General features: G+C 46.7%; 1 protein-coding gene across 9 annotated transcripts in view; it reads left to right on the top strand.

Moving 5' to 3' along the window:
* Positions 1–17,366, top strand: part of SPEN (spen family transcriptional repressor) — a 51,934-nt gene that overhangs the window by 508 nt on the left and 34,060 nt on the right. For 4 of the 9 annotated variants that reach the window (XM_085509754.1, XM_085509753.1, XM_015882263.3 and 1 more), the window contains exons 2-3: positions 11,674–11,994; positions 15,291–15,767. In XM_085509754.1, the coding sequence (XP_085365880.1) occupies positions 11,674–11,994; positions 15,291–15,767 (798 nt within the window). Of the gene's footprint in view, positions 1–432; positions 654–4,848; positions 5,140–11,673; positions 13,296–15,290; positions 15,768–17,366 lie in introns of those variants that run through there. The other 5 variants (XM_085509758.1, XM_085509760.1, XM_085509759.1 and 2 more) reach the window with 3 other exon arrangements.

The raw sequence follows: 17,366 nt of genomic DNA, 5'->3' as shown, positions 1-17,366 counted from the left end.
GCCGCGTCCTTCAGCGTGAGTCACCGCGGGGAAAATAGACGCGAGCCGCGCTGACAGATGGCGGCCCGGGATGGTTCGCTCCGCGGGGCCCGAGCGCGGCCGCCTCCAGCCAGGCCCTAAAATGGCGGCGGGGTCCGGGCCGGGCCGTGCGTGCGGCCGGGGCTCCCCGGGATGAGCCGCGCGGGGCGGCCGGGGCTCCCAGCCCGCGTGGTGCGGCGGAACCAGCCGGGATCTGCGAGATCCACGGCGCGGCCAACAGAATGGGAGCGGGGATTGGACGCTCCCGAGGCTTATTTTGCGTCCAGCCCCCGGCTTTTGTAAGGTTAAAGCAGGAAAAAGTTGCTATGGCACTGTTGCTTGGAGATGGATGTGAAAAAATGGCAGCTCGGAATCGTGAATTCCCTTCCCCCCCCCCTTTTTTTTTCCCTTTTTTTTTTTTTTTTTTTGGTTGTTTTTACCTCTGCGTGTTTCCATTGGTGGCTGCAGGAGGAGCTTTGCTGCCAGGCAGAGCCCTCCATTCCCATCATCGCTCCACGGTTTTCCAAAGATAAACGTTTCGTTGGAGGGAGGCTGACGTTCCAACGAGGAAACACGGGGCTGAAATACACTCAGTACAACCGGCTGCACTGAACGGCAGGTAGCGGGCAGCGCAGGTACGGCCACACAAAGCAGCCGGGCTCTTTGTGTGCTGACGGCCACGACGTGGAAGCAGGGAGCAGCAGTGAGATAGAGCTGGGAATGTGAGCCGTGCTATGGGCACAGCGCTGTTCCCACCCTTCCCCCTTGTCTGGCTGTGCTGCTCACCTTTGGGGCGCTGTGTTTGGGGAGCAAAAGCCGGGGGTGTCTCCTGCAACTTCAATCCATGTGCTCCGTGTCTGTTTGGTTTCTTCTTCTTCCTGCTCTCATCCCGTTCTCTGGTTACTCTGGGAGCCTTGCTTGGTTTTGCCATCTTTGGATTCATTTTGTTCTTTTATAAGAGAAGGAATTCAGGTGAAAAAGGTGTTTTGTGGGAGTGAATACGTCTCTTTTTTGTTTTTCTGGTCTTGATAGTCAAAGGGGTTAAGAAAAGGGATTTTGTATTGTAACAAACTGAAATCCAGGCTTTTGTTTTGTTCTCACGGGCAGTGCTCCCTGCTGAAAGGCTTCATTCTAAGGCTCTGTATCTTCTTTCATTGAGTTCCTAAGGCTGTCCCTGAACACTAAAGCAATGGGTGACATAGCAGGGATCCATTGAGACACAGCAAACCCCAACCTGGCGTTGGAGTGAAGAGAAGCAGTGGCAGCAATCACTTTGGGTCCCCCCAACTAATATTGCCTTAACTAGCAGGAAAAGTCATTCACTATCACTGAAACATGCTCTGCAGCCTGCACAACAACACAGCTGATTGTCCCCAGCATTAGTTGTGTAGTTTATTTCCCTGTGTTTTCTCCCTGTTAATCTGGAAGAACCCGGCTTTGTCCCTTTATTGCTGTTTTAAAGGGTGAGAGGAGTAAAAGCCTCTTAATTGCATGCCATGTGACTTCGGTATGCCACGGTGCCTTCTGTGGGAGTATTAAGACATTCAGAGTGGCAACCGGGACTGCGAGACACCTCGGATTTCAGGAGCAGGCAGAACTATTGCGATTACGCTGCACATCAGAGCTGTCTTGGAACAGATAAAGAGCTGGTAGTGTTTGCTTCTGGTAAAGCAAAGGGCTTTGTCTGGCCCCACACCACCCTGATCCGTGCTCTGAGGCATTCAGGCTGCCTTCTGCACAGCGGGTTGTGTTGTCAGTGCTGCTCCGAGCAGCAAAATCTGGCCATAATGGGGAGCGTGTGTTTCTTTCAGTGGCTTCCGAGCAGCAGTCGGTCAGTTTACAGTGTTGTAGCTGGGAATGAGGACACGGCCTGGGAGCACCTCCTGCCCTGGGCACTGCTGAGAAGGGTGGTCATAGGATGCATAGGTGGATGCATAGGGCAGAGCTGTGGGATCCCTGCTGCAGGTTATTCCCAAGCTTTTAGTGCTTATCACCTAGTGATGGTTGTTGGGTATCACCTGAGATGCAACTGTTGGTAGTTATCCTAAATCAGCTCTGCATGTAGAGATCCCTGTTGGGTTGTGATATTTAGCTGGGGATGAGGATGAGGTATGGATACAGAATGCCCCATCTCTGGCTTTTTTCTATATCAGCTTTAGGTGACAGTGTTTCTTAGCACAGATGTTGGCCTGTTGGCTCAGAGCCTTTGGAGGGAAGGCGCTTTGCTGAGGGCCTGGAGTACCGGGCAGCAGCAAGGCCTGGTTATGCTGTGTTTGATCAACCCTTTGAGTAAGAGCTGTTGGTTTGGAGGAATGTAAGTGTGCTGCCTCGGTGCTTTGCACACACTGGGGTGAGGTGGCAGCTTGGTGACGCCATGCTGGCCAGGGAGATGCCTGTAATTACTGCAAAGAAACTTAATGAAGAGCTGCTCACAGCGCAGATTTGGACTAAGCTTCTGTTATGAGTTTCTGTACCCTGGGCCCTGCTTGAAAGATAAGAGGATGGGTCACTTGGTTACGAAGTTGTGCTGCCTGCTGAGCCTCCCCAGCATTGTTTGTTCCCCGAGGTCCCTTCAGAGGTCCTGGCTGCTTTCATTTGTGATGTGAGGAAAGCAGCTTCTGTTATCGCTGAATTACCGCTCTGGAGTTTTTGCTGGCTTTTGGTGTTGCTTGTAATTGCTCTAAATTCCCTTGGTACAGCACTGCAGTAATCCTAATGCCCTTTCAGATGGATTGCTGCTCGCTTGTCTCTGCCACCTATGAGCAAAATGAGACTGTTGTACGCATACAGGAGATGCTGTTGGAGCCTGATAGTTGTGGCTGCATGGGTTGGTGGAAGCATTGGGATCTGTGTGGAACCCTGTGAGAGCTGAGAGCAGACTGGTGGATGGAGAACTTAACAGCCCTTGTGAGGCACATGCAGATATTAAACCCATTCATCAAGCTAAAATGGGACTGAAAAGGCCCAGAGCTGTTCTTGATAGTCTTGTTGACTGTTGGTTTTTTTTTTTCCCCAGTGCTTTTCATAGGACAGCAAGTTGTGCCAAGTCCTCCGGCGGATGACCTTATGTAGTCTTAAGGTGTGTCCAAAATTAGGTCCTTGTGTTTGCTGAGGGCCCAGCAGCACCAGCCGGTGTTTGATGGGAAAGGAAGTCAATATCCATTTGAGCAGAGGGCAGCCTGCAGTTCTGGGGCATGTCAGTGAGCCAAGATATGAGCCTTGAGCTTTGTTTTGCTGCTCTAGCTGCAGGAGGACCCCATGATTCAGGTCTACCTGGATGGTTACGGGTCCTTGTAGGATCCACCCGAGGGTGCTGAGGGAGGCGGTGGTAGCCAGGCTGCTTTCCACCTTCTGTCATTGCTCCTGGTCAACTGGAGAGGCCCCAGAGGTTTGCCAGCATGACTCCCATCTACAAGAAGGGTCATAAAGAGGATTTGAGGAACTACAGGCATGGCAGCCTGACCTTGGTACCAGGGAAGGTTATGGAGCAAATCATAGATGCAAATGCCGGGACTGGCTTGGCCAGGAGGGTGATTGAGTCACCATCCTTGGAGGTGTTCAGGAAAGGTTTGGAGGCTGTGATATGGTTTAGTGAGGAAATCTTGGTGGTAGGTGGGTGGTTGGACTGGATGATCTTGGAAGTCTTTTCCAACCTTGGTGATTTGATGAGAAACAAAACCGAGGGTTGTCCCTCTTGGCTGGTGTTCTGGGAGCTGCTGGTGCTGCTGTAAGTAGTTAAGTTGCTTCTGGGGTGGGTGAGTTCTGATTTTGGTGGCTACCAAAAATAAGCGCTTGCGAGATACACTGTATGTGGTTTTTATTATGTTGAGTGAATTTGCTGAGGTCTGTGAATGCCCTGAAACCAAAGACTGGAAAGGCAAACATTCTTAAACAGTGAACTAAGGAACAAACTAGAAAATACAATTACTGTTCATAGTAAGATTTTGAGTCTAGTGGGTAGAATATGAGCATGAAGATGGGAACTGGCAGAGAACAACAACATTGGTGGCTTACCTTCACTTGAGTCCTCAGTGTTAGAAAGGTGATTTGAGCAGTGAATGGGAATTGGACAAAAGCTGTTTTTGCAGGTTTCCACCTGATGTGCCAGGGTTGCTTTGTCTCTCTGGCTGCCCAGCACTCCTGCTGTGGCTGAGTAACATCAGCTCTGGGCTCCTTAAGCCTGAAAACCCATCTCCAGTGCTCAGCTACAGTCATATTTTAAGACGTGATGACGACTTGTATGGAACGAGTAAAACACAGCGAGTGCTTTGGCTTCTGCATTTCCATAGTTATTGTTTGACCTGCTGACACTGTGTAATCATCACATGCAATCTGTAGAATTCTGTAGTGTAAAGATAACATCCTTTAATAAAAGATTAAACGTAGTCTCATACTTTTCATAAACACACCACAGTATATTCCAGGGATTGCTGCAGTCTGGTCTGTTAGCAGTGCAGATTGATGGTTGAGGCAGTGTCTGAGTTCAGTTGAAACAACACACGTCTCAGGGCAGGTTTTTGGATGAGCACCCTGCAGCCCTGCGTGGTGCTGGCTCTGTGCTCAGTTTTGTATATTCATGCGTTGTCTGAGGTCCAGATATTCATGGTGATTTGGGTGATAATGCAGAATTGGGATGTGAAAGGAGCATAAATTTTCTGCTCAGACAAACTAATAATGAGAAGAGCAATGGCCTATCTCGGCGGCTGGTTTCTGTTTGAAAACCCAGGCATCTTTTAAGAACAAAAGGGAGCCTTTTCGCTTCCATTCTCTTCCTCTTTCTAATTAAGCTTAACAACTTAAAATTGAAAGCGCTTTTTTTGCTATGCTTAGATCTGTAGCCTGCACGTCCGAATCGAATGGAAATGCACTGGAAGTGTCTGATCTCACAAAGCTGAGCAGTGATAAACACGAGACTCCCTGGAAGCGGCGCAGATGGATGGTCGCAGTGCTCAGCACCATGGATGAGATGCCCTGCAGATAGATGCTGTTGAACTGCTTACGTGTTCCTCTTGGATACCCTCCTGTCCACGTACAAAGGCTTAACGTGCCTTTTGTTGTTCTCTGATGCTGCAGGAAATCAGAGCTGGGTTCACACCGCACTATTTGTGCAGATGCGATTGGGTACGTGATCAAAGCTGGTTTGGAGCTCACTCTAATAGAAAGCTGCCAGACTGTAACTTCTTTTTAATAAGCAGTGAATCAGTTTGGCTCCAGGTAGAAACCATAGCTGATGTTCTCAGTCCATGGGCTTTGTTAGGAATACCTTCTCCCCATCCTCAGCTTCCCTTGTGCGCTGCGGAAACCCTTAGAAGGATGCACACTGCTTCTGCACAGCACAGAGCCCTGAGCCAGGGTCCATCTGCTGCTGTGGGCCTGAATGCCTCCTGTCCCCATTTGTGGTGCTGGCTGCCAAAAAGCACACAGAGCCTTATTTCAGCGTTCCCATTTCAGGCTCTCTGTGACAGCTGCGGGTGACCCATAACAGTCAGTAGGGCAAAATAAGAAAGATAAATGGCCAAGCTGTGTGTTTAAAGTAGTCATTGCTGGAGGAAGAAGTCTTCCGGCCTCATCCGTATCCTGGTTGTGAGAAGAATAAATGCTCAGAACGGATAACTATCTCCCTTGTATACAGAACCAAAGCTGAAGTAGGACTTGGTGGTTGCACACGTGAGATGCTGCTCTTGGAAAGCCAGCTGAATGCACATGTAGATGGCCACGATGCTCACACTGGCCTCGTTGTAATCAAAGACAAAATGAAGCTTTGGTCTTCTCTAAACCAACTTGCTGGGAGTGCCAGCAACACAGAACACAGAAGCTTTGCTTTGTTTAGAAAATAAAAACGGTTTCAGCTCGTTCTGGATCACTGTTTCCTGGAAAATGAACCAAAGCTTGTGAGAAGGCAGGTTATGGAGTTTGTTTCTTTAGGGAGGTTCGAGCCAGTGATCACAGAGACTCGTTAAGCCTGAAGATGATACATATTTAAAGTACTTTACAGCATGGCAGGGAGACCGTAATGTTATGACTCTGCATTTTCCTCCATCTGCTGCTGAACGCATGCAAAGCAGGGCTTGGAGAAGCAGAGCTGAGGTGGGGATTTACCCTTTGATGTAAGAATGGAAAACGATTAATGGTGAGATTCCCCCACAGTTGCGATGCAAGTACATACTTAAAATCAGATCAAACAAATCCTAAAAGCTTTCACTCGAAGCAAGGCTCGAGCAATTCCCATTCAGAAAGCACTTAATGTAGCATATCACCAGCAGTATTTTTGAAGAAAACCTGCAGATTTTGCTTTAAGATGGAAGGAAAATGTCCTGGGGATGGAAGTTGGTGGCTGTGTGTCTGTGGAGCTGAACTGGAGTGTGCAGGGGGTGCTCCCAGCCTCAGCAACGCACCATCCCTGTGAGTGTAATGGAAAGGAGCAGTTGCAATAGAGGAAGAGGGGCCTGATTAGCGGCCCCATGGAGAGAAGAGCTGCAGCGTGAGCGCAACCCTTATTAGACATTAAAGAATCCACACGGGAGAGAGGTGTTCCTGACCGTGGGAAAAGCTGCAGTGGGAACTGGTGTTTATTGGACGCCGGGGAATTCGACCTCAAGACATGCATCCATAAGAAATGAGTCTTCATTATTTCTGCTCACAAAGCCGCTTTCTTTTCCTTAATAATAAGAACACGGATAGACCAGTAAGCCCTGCTATGGGTACCTGGTAAAGGTTCCTTAATGACAGAGCTACTGTCTGTTTTCTGGTGGCTGTGAGCAAGAACCCCATGCTATTGAACTGCATTGGTGCTGCTTTACCCAATGTAGTACTGAGATAGCTGAAATTTGCTCCGGATTTTTGTGAATTGTTTAAACTTTTTGGTTACTATGAACAGTACTGGACAGAATGCCCTGAATAATGTGTATTCCCTCTCCCTCCTCCCCCCCCAAAGGTTACGAAACTGATAAAGATCTCTAAGCAGGCTTTAAAGCATCTAAGATTGCAATCTAGAAAAGTGTGGGAGCTCGGTAATGAGGGCATTTCTGACTCACTGCTGTCACAAGCTCGGTTTGCCCTACAGTTTGAAAGGCAGCGCTCCTTGTGAGATGAGCTTTTATTTGCATGGCTTTGCGAAAGCAAAGGCTTTGAAAGCTCACATCACGTGGATTTACTGCTCTCTGACAAGCGCTCCTACCTGTGATCGTCCTGATTGTGATGACTTATCCTCATAGGATTTTGTGCCGAGAAAGGGGGAATTGGAGAAGCATTGGAGTTCTTTTATTTTTAGCCATCTTTAACGTGCTGTAGCAGCTGGAGATAAGGAGAGCCAACATCATCCACTGCAACTCTGAAGGCTGCTGGTAATACTCCATGCAGCACTCACAGCCTCAATGCTGGTACCCTCGTTCCTGCTGGGTGCTGGGACGAGCTGTTTGGAGCCATTGGGTTCCTGTGTGTGGCTGTGAGCACATCCCCATGTTTATCAGTGGGCACTTTGGGTTCTGTTTGACAGGCTTTGAGTGACAGCTGTACAGAGATGGGTGGCTGTGGCTCATCAGGTGACAGTTCCTTGCACGCACTTGTTCATTTTAAGCCTAGTTTCCCAGCACTGTGGAATTCATCTTGCTCCCTATTGAGATTATGTTTCAATTAACACATGTTATTTTCATCCCAGCCCTGCACACACACACATTCATGGACTGCCTCTGGGTGTGCTTTCTGCTATAGGTTAGTTCTCATGGAAGGACACAAACCCAGCCATGCAATCTGTGCTTTGAGTTCATTTGGTTTGTGTCCTCTATTTGTAAGCTCTCAAGTCTTCCTTCTGTTGTCCCATCTCTGGAGGCATTCAAGATTTATCAGGTTCGGACCTGGTCCTCTGCCCAAAGCATGACCTGAGCAGCATCCTAGGGATGAGCAATGGTGGAATGAGAACCAGCAAAAAACCCAGCAGGGATCTCCATGGGAATGCAGGGTTCTACAATGGGGGTAGCTTGTGTCCGAGCCCTCTGAAGCTGGTAGTAGCTGTACGTCTATCAGATGCTGCTCTTCATGAGCGGTGCAGAAACCAGCACTAAAAGTTGTGTGTTGGTTTTGATCTCGCAATGCCTGGCATGCGGTAGGACTTGTTGTGCAGCATTGTGCTACAAGAAGGAAGGTGATGCTCTGTGGGTTGGGATGCTGCTGACCCATAGCGTGGCTGTGGGGGTTGTATGAGCTTGGGGGGAAAAGGGATTAAAAAAGTGATCGCTCCTCTGATTTCTTATGGTGTTTATCAGTTTGTAAAGATCCTGATCAGGCTATAAACTAATGCAGCTGAACAGTAACATTTGCTTATTAAATATTTACTGGTCAGCACTGTCCCTGTGCTGGAGGAGGGCAGAAGCTGCACAAGGCTCTAGGTGCCCATGGACAGGCTGGGGCATGGAGCAGGGAGGGCTGGAGCCCAGGGACATCCCAGCACTGAGGATAGGGGTGCTTTGATCTGCAGAGAATAAACTGATAATGTTGAAATGGCAAATTCATGTTGTTTGACGAGCTGGATTAGCGTGGCTTTGTTGAAGCGATGATTAGCCAGCAACTTTTGTTTTCTGAAAGGGCCTCTAGATCTGTTTATAGCGTGCTACAGCTGTGTGCTGGTGGAGGGGCTTGCTGACATAACAGCTCTGCGCCCCGGCTGGGATTCAGCTGAACTGTAAACCCCTCTGGAAACATGACTTCATTCAGTGCAGAGCTAATGATTAACTGCCTTGTGTTCCATGGTGAGGAGGCACCGTGCCTGGCATTCCTCGGGCTCTGGATTCGTGGCTCAGCCTCTTTGTTTTCGCCCAGCTCTACTGGCAGGTGGGGTTATGTGGGTGGGAGCTTCTCTCCCCGCTCCCCTTCACCCCCTGTCCCCAGCGCTCAGACCCACACCGAGGTTACGCTCGCCCTTCGCCTCCATCTTGGCTCCCCAGCGCCGCTCGCTGCAGCATCCGCCAGCCTCGCCATGCGGCACTGCGGCTCTCCTCTCCCCCGGGGCTGGGATGCAGAGCATTGCAGGCACAGGGCACAGACCCTGCGGGGCTCCTTTGGCCTCTCTGCCTCTCGCTTTCCTCCCCTGCTGCCTCCCTGCCTCGCAGCAAAGGCGATTGTCACAGATTATCCCAGGGGCTCATCAAGGACACGGCGCAGGACGGCATAGATCTGTGCGTCTGGATTACTGCATGTCGCCAGGCGAGGTGATTGAGGGCTGTGGCTGCAGCAGAATCCAGGACCAGCCTCCCCCACTCATATTTTATTTAGTAAAAAATCATGCTCTGTCCTTCGTTTTCCATCATTCATTTTCTTTTTAATCTTTTCCCTAAATAGCCGTCAGCCAAAGCACACTTCCTCGCTCTGAAACCTGAGCTCTGCCTACCAGCGCCGTGCATTCACCGTCGGGTTCTGTTGGTACACAGGGAGCACATGATGCTCATGTTCTGCTTTTTTGTGCGTTCCGGGCAGCGTCGATTGGAATAGCTGAAGGTTTTAGTGCTATTCTGGATAGTCGAGGTGTGTGTGTGTGTGTTACAATAACACAAACGTGCTACGATTGTAGAATTGAGAAAGAAAAGAATGATCAGGCTGCTGAGTGGGAACAGTCTGAGCTTATTTCTGATGTCACTGGCAGGCAGCGCTTCATATTAAGAGGGCTCTGCTGATTGCAGCCAGAAAGGTCAATGAGGATTGCAGGTTTTTTGAGGAATATTAAGACGCTGAAGGTTTTTTTTCCTTGCTGAAGATTGCAGACAAAGTACGGACTCGTGTTGCCAGAAACTGAATGTGTAAACAGTGAGCGCAGCACGGTGCGTGTTGGAACCAGTCAGCTCTGTAGCTGCAGCATTCGGGAGTGCAGCTCGATCGAAAGCAGAGTTCCAGCTCCGACAGCTTTCTTCTGTCTGAAGGGAGCTGGCACTGAAATGCATGTGGAGGGCTCTTTAGTGACACCAGATAACATCCCCAGTTATTGGTTAGATTTTTGTCGTGTCCATTCATGGCAGTCAGTCTCATTTTTCAGATAGGCTCTTTCCTGTTGTCCTTCCCCCTCCTTCTATTCCTGTTGCACAATCCCACACCTAATTAGGCTCATTTCCCCCCCCCCCCTTGTACAAGTTTTATTACCCATGCTTTTGTTATTTCCAACCTTCAGATTACAGTAACCTCACCCAGCTCCAGAAGAGCACAGACCTGGGGAAGTCTCCTTTATTGCATCACCATTATTTGCTCCTTGCAGCTCTTGTTAGGATCAAACATAACCAGCACTGCAGTTTGGTGTCACAGGTTTGAAAGCTCCTCTGGGAATGAGCACAAGGGCTGTGTCCTGGGCAATGTCCAGGCACAAATGCGTGCCATACGCGTCCTTGCCTTTTTATGGCTAACAAGGAGCTTTTTCATTCACTTGAAAGATGCTCTTGTTTGTGCACATATTCCTTAATGACCACTGTGCCGTATTTGGAGGGGGAGAAAATAGAGAAAAATAAAGAGTGAAATCTGAAACAGATGATACACAAAGCTCAGTGGGCCGGGTTGGAACGTGGAGCCAGCAGTTGGTGAGGCAGGTTTTCAGATCATGTTTACGAATTAGTCATCCAGTAACAATGATGAAATCTTAAGGTGCACTGAAAGCCATGCACAAACCAGATGTGGGCTCCGGCAGCTCTTGCTCCTCAGACAGACAGTCGTGTTGGCTTTTATTTGTGCACACACAGCTGAAAACAGCTTTTCTTGTCTTAAGATCGGTTTACATCTGTTCAGCATCGTGCTGCCTTTGGGAATAGAAGAATTTGGCAATAATTCTTGGTTCGTTTTGCTAATACTTCATTATTTTTGTTCATTTATCCCCACTTTGCCAGTACATCCCAAAATAAGGTTTTGTCCCTTTTTGTCACTGATTAACATCAAAGTTAAAAGCCCTTACCTGCTCTGCTGACCCCGCTGGCTGCCTTACAGTGACCTGAATGCTATGTGCAGTTCTCAGCTGTGTTGATCCTTTCTAATTTATCCTTTTTGCAATGTATGTGAGCATTAGAAAGCCTTATTCCATCGAGTTTTCTTGTGTGCAAAAATGTGTTTTTTGGTGGTTGTTTTTTCACGGTCATGTTCTATCCATGTATGTAGGGCAGGCAGCGAGCGTGTCCCATGGGGTGTCCTGGATAAGTGGGCTGGAGATCGGCAGCAGGGATGAGAATGAAGACTTGCTTTAGTGCTGAATGGATTAAATATAGATCAGAGTAGTGGAACAGCTGTGTCAAGGTCATTTTTTCTTAAGAAGATTTCTGAGATGTCTTTATTTTTACTTGTTGTGACACAGTTTTGGTTTAATTATGTCTTGCTCGTCAGATTACAAATGAGAAGGGCTGCTCTAATTGCAAATACCTTTCTATTTCTTTGGCTGCTGCTGCTCTGTTATTATAAAAACAGAGACCTTGTGGTAGGCTAAGTGAATTGGGGGGGTTGGAATTATTCTGGAAGGTTTATGTACCTTTATTTCCCTTTTTGAAGACGTCTCCTCTGGCTTCTGATGTATTTTGGGATGGGTTTTCTCGTGCAAATTGTTTGAAACCGATGTTGAGTTTTCACTTGGTAATGTTATTAAATATGGTCTTTTTCTCCTTGCATTAATATTTTTGCTTTGCTTTGCTTTTCTTCCAGATATGGACGTGTCGAAAGCGTCAAAATACTCCCTAAGAGGGGGTCGGAAGGCGGAGTGGCAGCGTTTGTGGATTTTGTGGACATCAAAAGTGCGCAGAAGGCGCACAACTCTGTCAACAAAATGGGCGATAGAGACCTACGGACGGATTATAATGAACCAGGAACCATTCCCAGTGCTGCTCGGGGATTGGATGATACAGTTTCCATAGCATCTCGTAGTAGAGAGGTTTCTGGGTTCAGAGGAGGTGGGGGGGGGCCCACTTATGGCCCCCCACCATCGCTTCATGCACGGGAAGGACGTTATGAGCGGAGACTTGATGGGTAAGTTCCAAGGTTTCTCTAGGCAGGTATTTTGTATTTGATATGGTGAGAAACACAAACTCATATATAGGGCCCCCAGATGGATTTAAAATTTTGGGAATTATCTATGCTTCCTATTTTGGGTTGGAAACGGAAGTGATTTCTATCCCAGTGGCTGGTACCTGGTGGATCCATAAAGGATGTTTTCTGCAGCTGGTTGGATATCTACACTTGAAATAAGGTGGTTTTAAGATGGAAGATTTCCTTTGGCCAGCATCGATGTTGGAGTTACTCTTTTCTAGAAGTAATGATTCCATTTCTTGGATAATATTAAGGCCTTATTCGGATGTATCCCTACTGCCAGATGGAGTTATCTTACTACAACATGTGGTGAAGTTCTGTATGGAGTATCTTCGGAATACTAGAACCTAAAATTCTGTGAAAGCTTGATGCCTAGTTCTCAGTTCTCACTATACGCAGTTTATGTGTTAATTGGATTGTCACCAAAAATTTCCTAGTAGAATTTAATGATGCAGTCCCTTGGATTCTACAAACAACACTTAGCCATGGAAATAACGCTTGGATGGAGAAGACCGAAGGCAGCTTGTGATGTTTCCATTTTGGATCTACATCATTTCCAAGCTATTGGGATTATTCTTTCTGATGGTATTGGCAAAAAAGTGCTGATGGACATGACTAAATTTTGGAAATTATAGTGTTTTTTTTTAAATGCTGGGATGAGAACTACTGCCTTGAATTTACTGGATGGTATACAGTCAAGACGTCAGTAGCCATGGGGAGTGGATTACTATCTAGTCTCTTAAAAGCTCTTTGTTGCTCCACATTAAGCGTACTTTAGCTTTAAGGACGTGGCGCTAACAATCAGTTTGTGGATACACCAACCAAAAACTGACGGGGCTGGATGGTTACAAGGCGGCTCGAGGATGCCTGCTGGCCAACAGCGATGAGTGCCCTCGTGCATTGGGTCAACTACCAGCTGCTTGATTCAGACGTAGGGCTGGAAATTAAAATAATGGATCTATTTAAGTGCCTTCTGTCTCAAGAAAGAAGTCTGGGGGTTTCAGAGTTACGGTTTCAGTCTGGGACTACTTGCTTCCAGCGGAATTTTTTATTTTTTGTCTTGTCAATAAGATTTTTTATTTTTTTTTCTTGTTGGTTCATCCAAAATATCATTTGACACCCTTGCCCATTAAGAAGGTGGATTACCCCTGTAAGAGGGGCCAAAATTGGGGAAGTTATGTTCACAATTCTCTCCCTAGATTTAATTGGGAATATAGGTCGTGTTTCCACACTTGAAAAAGGTTGGTATGTCCTGCCCTGTGTATATTAGCCCCTCTCCTAACCCAAGTCAAACCCTCTCTTTCCACTAACTCCAGTAGCACTTAGTACTAATAGATAAATCAGAAAAGCTCTGTAGCCATTAGATTTTCAGCTCTGCTAGCTCCTCTGTCTGTCTTCTGTGTCCTTTTCATGGAAGGACTTTGTTCTTTTATCTCAGCTATAGCAGTAACCCGATAGAAAATACTGCTTTTTCTCTTACCTGATTAAATCAGCTTTCTCTGATTAACACTTTGTAGGATGCTAAATGCAATCGTTTATAAAAATGTTGATCGTGGTCCTTCAAAAGGGGGGAAAAGAGAGTCATGTTTCTGTGCTAGACCCTGAAATGTCTTTAGAGATGCTATTGTTGTCAGCGAGAGATAAGGCAAGAATGAATTTTAAGCACGTATATACATTAATGAAATTTTCTCCTGCATCGGCTGGGGAGTCTTTATATATAATTTTTGAGGGGAAAAAAAAATGCAGGCAAGAAGTGAGTGAGCTCTGAAAATAACTCTGAAAATGAGTTATAATTGAACAACAGAGGGTGAATATATTCAGAGGATGAAGGATCCTGTGATTCAGTGCAGAAGGAATTAAGCTTCCTGAGACGCTAATGAAAAAAGATTCAAATCTGATTTTGAGTTTATAAAAGATATCTGGAATGGTTCTGCCATTTAAAATGGGAGACAGACTCGTGATGCAGGAGGGGAGGAGGAAGGGCAAGGAAGAATTGGGTTATTAGGATTCAGGGCACTGAAGTGACTAATAATTGATTCTGAGAAGGCTGAGAAAAAGGTTGAAATGTCCTTCATAAGGTGGATAATTAAATTTTTAAATTAACTTTGGCCCTCCTGCCGTATTCAGAATTTTGCAAGTATTTTTTAAACATTCGATGTAATCGTTCTTGATCTGCCATTTTGCAGAGGTAATTTAGACATCCCGTGCTGGTGTTTGTCTAAATTCGGCTGCAATGCTATTTATAATGTTCCTGTATCTGTTAGTTTTACTGTAGCTTTATTTGAGACATCACACCAACATTCTTAGAACTTGGAGCTTTCCTTAAGTGACATGCAGAACGTTTCAAATAGCGAAACAAAATGGATCTTCAGTGTAGCCTGCTTGCAGGGTCTCTAATTCAGTGATTGCAGTAACAACAATCTCAACAAACAAACACCTGTAGAAAAATTAACTTATGCTCCTCCTGTAGATTTTTAGTACATTTTGGGTCCTGCATCTTTTTAGGTGTTAGGAATGATTGCAGTTTAATTGTTCTGACGTTATCAATTAGAGACTGCAGCTTTAACAGGAGCTGAGTGTAGCTCTCCAATTAAAAGAAAAAAAAAACTTCTAAAAGAATGCAATATTTTACAACAAGAAGAAGAAACCCCCTAATTTTCTGGGCTTTTGTGTGGGTAATACTGCCCCTTTTGAAAGCAGCTTCTTACCTCTGGGTCATGCTTTGCATTGAGGCTTTCATGGCTACAGCCCAATTTGCGATGCTGTTTGTGCAGAGGGATAATGACACGAGTTCCAGTCGTTACCAAAGTCAAGACAAATGTCTGGAGCTCTTTAAGCAAAAATGGAAACAAAATGTTGGTTCACTACATTTTTCTGTCTTTGCTGAATTTTAAAGGAAACAAACAAACAAAACCAGACCCAAACCAACAATTATACATGAGGATTCCGCATTAGAAAGCTTTATTTTTTCCTCTGCGGGCAAGATGCTGGTCATGAAAGCCTGATCTGTAATTAAAACAAAGTGATCGCTCAGCTTTATTTTATATGAATATAACTTTGGAGTTAAGTAAAATGTTTTAAGTTTGTCGATGTTTGCTTGATAGGTTATTGCTCTTTAGCAGAGAAGCAGTCGCAAAAATAAATTCAGTGCTGAAGTGAATGTTTGCATGATTTGCTTTTAGTTGTGCTTGCCCCTTGCTGATGGATTAAATATTTTTCCCTCCTCCTAAATGCAGGGCTTCAGATAACAGGGAGCGTGCTTATGAACATAGTGCCTATGGACACCATGAACGGGGGACGGGAGGATTTGATCGGACAAGACATTACGATCAGGATTACTATAGAGATCCTCGAGAGCGGACTTTACAACACGGGCTCTATTATACTTCTCGGAGTCGAAGTCCAAACCGTTTTGATGCTCACGACCCCCGTTACGAACCTAGGGCCCGGGAACAGTTTACATTGCCCAGTGTGGTACACAGGGATATCTACAGGGATGATATTACACGGGAGGTACGAGGCAGAAGGCCAGAACGGAATTACCAGCACAGCAGGAGCCGCTCGCCGCATTCGTCCCAGTCCCGGACCCAGTCCCCGCAGCGGCTGGCCAGCCAGGCCTCCAGGCCCACGCGCTCCCCCAGCGGCAGCGGCTCCAGGAGTCGATCTTCCAGCAGTGACTCCATCAGCAGCAGCAGCAGTACCAGCAGTGACAGGTAGGCTGCTTGTGGCTGCGGTGGACGCGGTGTCACTTGATCCAATGCGTCGTAACTCAACTCAGTATGCCATCACCCAACCCAGTGTGCCGTAACCCAGCTCAGTGTGCCACCACCCAACCCAGTGTGCCATCACCCAACCCAATGTGCCGTAACCCAGCTCAGTGTGCCACCACTCAACCCAATGTGCCATCACCCAACCCAATGTGCCACCACCCAACTCAGTGTGCCATCACCCAGCTCAGTGTGCCATCACCCAACCCAATGTGCCCTTACCCAGCTCAGTGTGCCACCACCCAACCCAACATTCCATCTCCCAACCCAGTGCACCTTAACCCAACTCAGTGTGCCATCTCACAATACAACATGCTGTCACCCAACTGAGTGTGCCATCACCCAACCCAATGCGCCGTAACCCAACTCAATGTGTGATCTCCCAACCAAACATTCCACCACCCAACTCAATGTGCCGTCACCCAACGTAATGTGCCGTTGCTGCCCAACTCGGTGTTCCTGGTGCCTCGTCTTTGTGCTGCAGGCTGGTGGCAGTTTGTGAGTCGCAGTATGGGGTTGCGAGGCTCTGAACCAGAAGGTGTTTGGTGGCAGCTGTTCACTGATGTAGAAGTAAGCTGACATGGAAGATAGAGGCTGAGTTGGTGCAAAACAAAGCTGAGGTCTGTGCTGTTGCTGGTGTTGACTGTTTGCCATGGTGGATATATGCAGGGTCCAAGAGGTGCTAGCTGGGTGCAACACAGTGTGCAGAGCCAGGGCCTTGCTGCAGCCCTTGCTGCTCTCTCCATGGTTGAAGAATGGGTTAATAATTTTCCTTTTTTAAGTTAGGGCGTAAGTTAATTTTAAGGCCCAGCTACTTTATTATACAGGGTGAATTTTATGGCGTTTTTAAAGATGAATATTATTGGCCTGCTTCCTCTTTGTTCCCTATTACTCCTGATGTTTAGAAGATGAATGTATTGCCTTTCCAATTTCTTCTTATGTTCCTTGCAAACAGCAAAAATTGTAGACTTAGAAGAATGTTAAAAATCCAGATGCATTTCCCTGATATGTTAAGAATGTGCCCTTGGTTCTGCAATTCTGTCCTTTCTGTGGCTTCATTAACCACATACAGGGGAAAAACCAATGTAGAGCTGCCCACTGGATTTCTTTAAGTAATTGGAAAATTGGGATTGAGATGCCTGTCTCAGATAGGTAACTGAGCAGATCCACCCTAAGTGTGGAAGCGAAGAAGTTGCTGCTGTGCCTGTGGCTGTTCCGTGCTGTTCCAGGGTTGGAAACATTTCCTTTGCATACCAGTTCTTTTGTAAAAAGACTGAAATATGCAATACATAAATACATATGGCAGTATGGTACATATTTAGCGATTGGTTGTTGCTTTGAATTGAATGTTACCACTGGTAATTCTCTAATAGTTATTCCCATAGAGTCTTTCTTGCTTGAATATGGACTGGAAGGGTTCGATGGGCGGTGTGAGCAGAAGTGAATTCTCTTGTGTGCTGTTTTTTCCTCATGGATGCAGAAGTTCAGGTCCTTCAAACTTCAGAGCTCTCAAGAAACGAGAGGTGAACTGAAAACAGCCCGATT

This window comes from Coturnix japonica, chromosome 9 (genome assembly GCF_054131305.1).
Source record: "Coturnix japonica strain WE chromosome 9, WE-NBRP24, whole genome shotgun sequence".
Taxonomy (NCBI): domain Eukaryota; kingdom Metazoa; phylum Chordata; class Aves; order Galliformes; family Phasianidae; genus Coturnix; species Coturnix japonica.
Note: the sequence above shows the minus strand (reverse complement) of the source record. Positions and strands in the feature narration are given on the sequence as shown.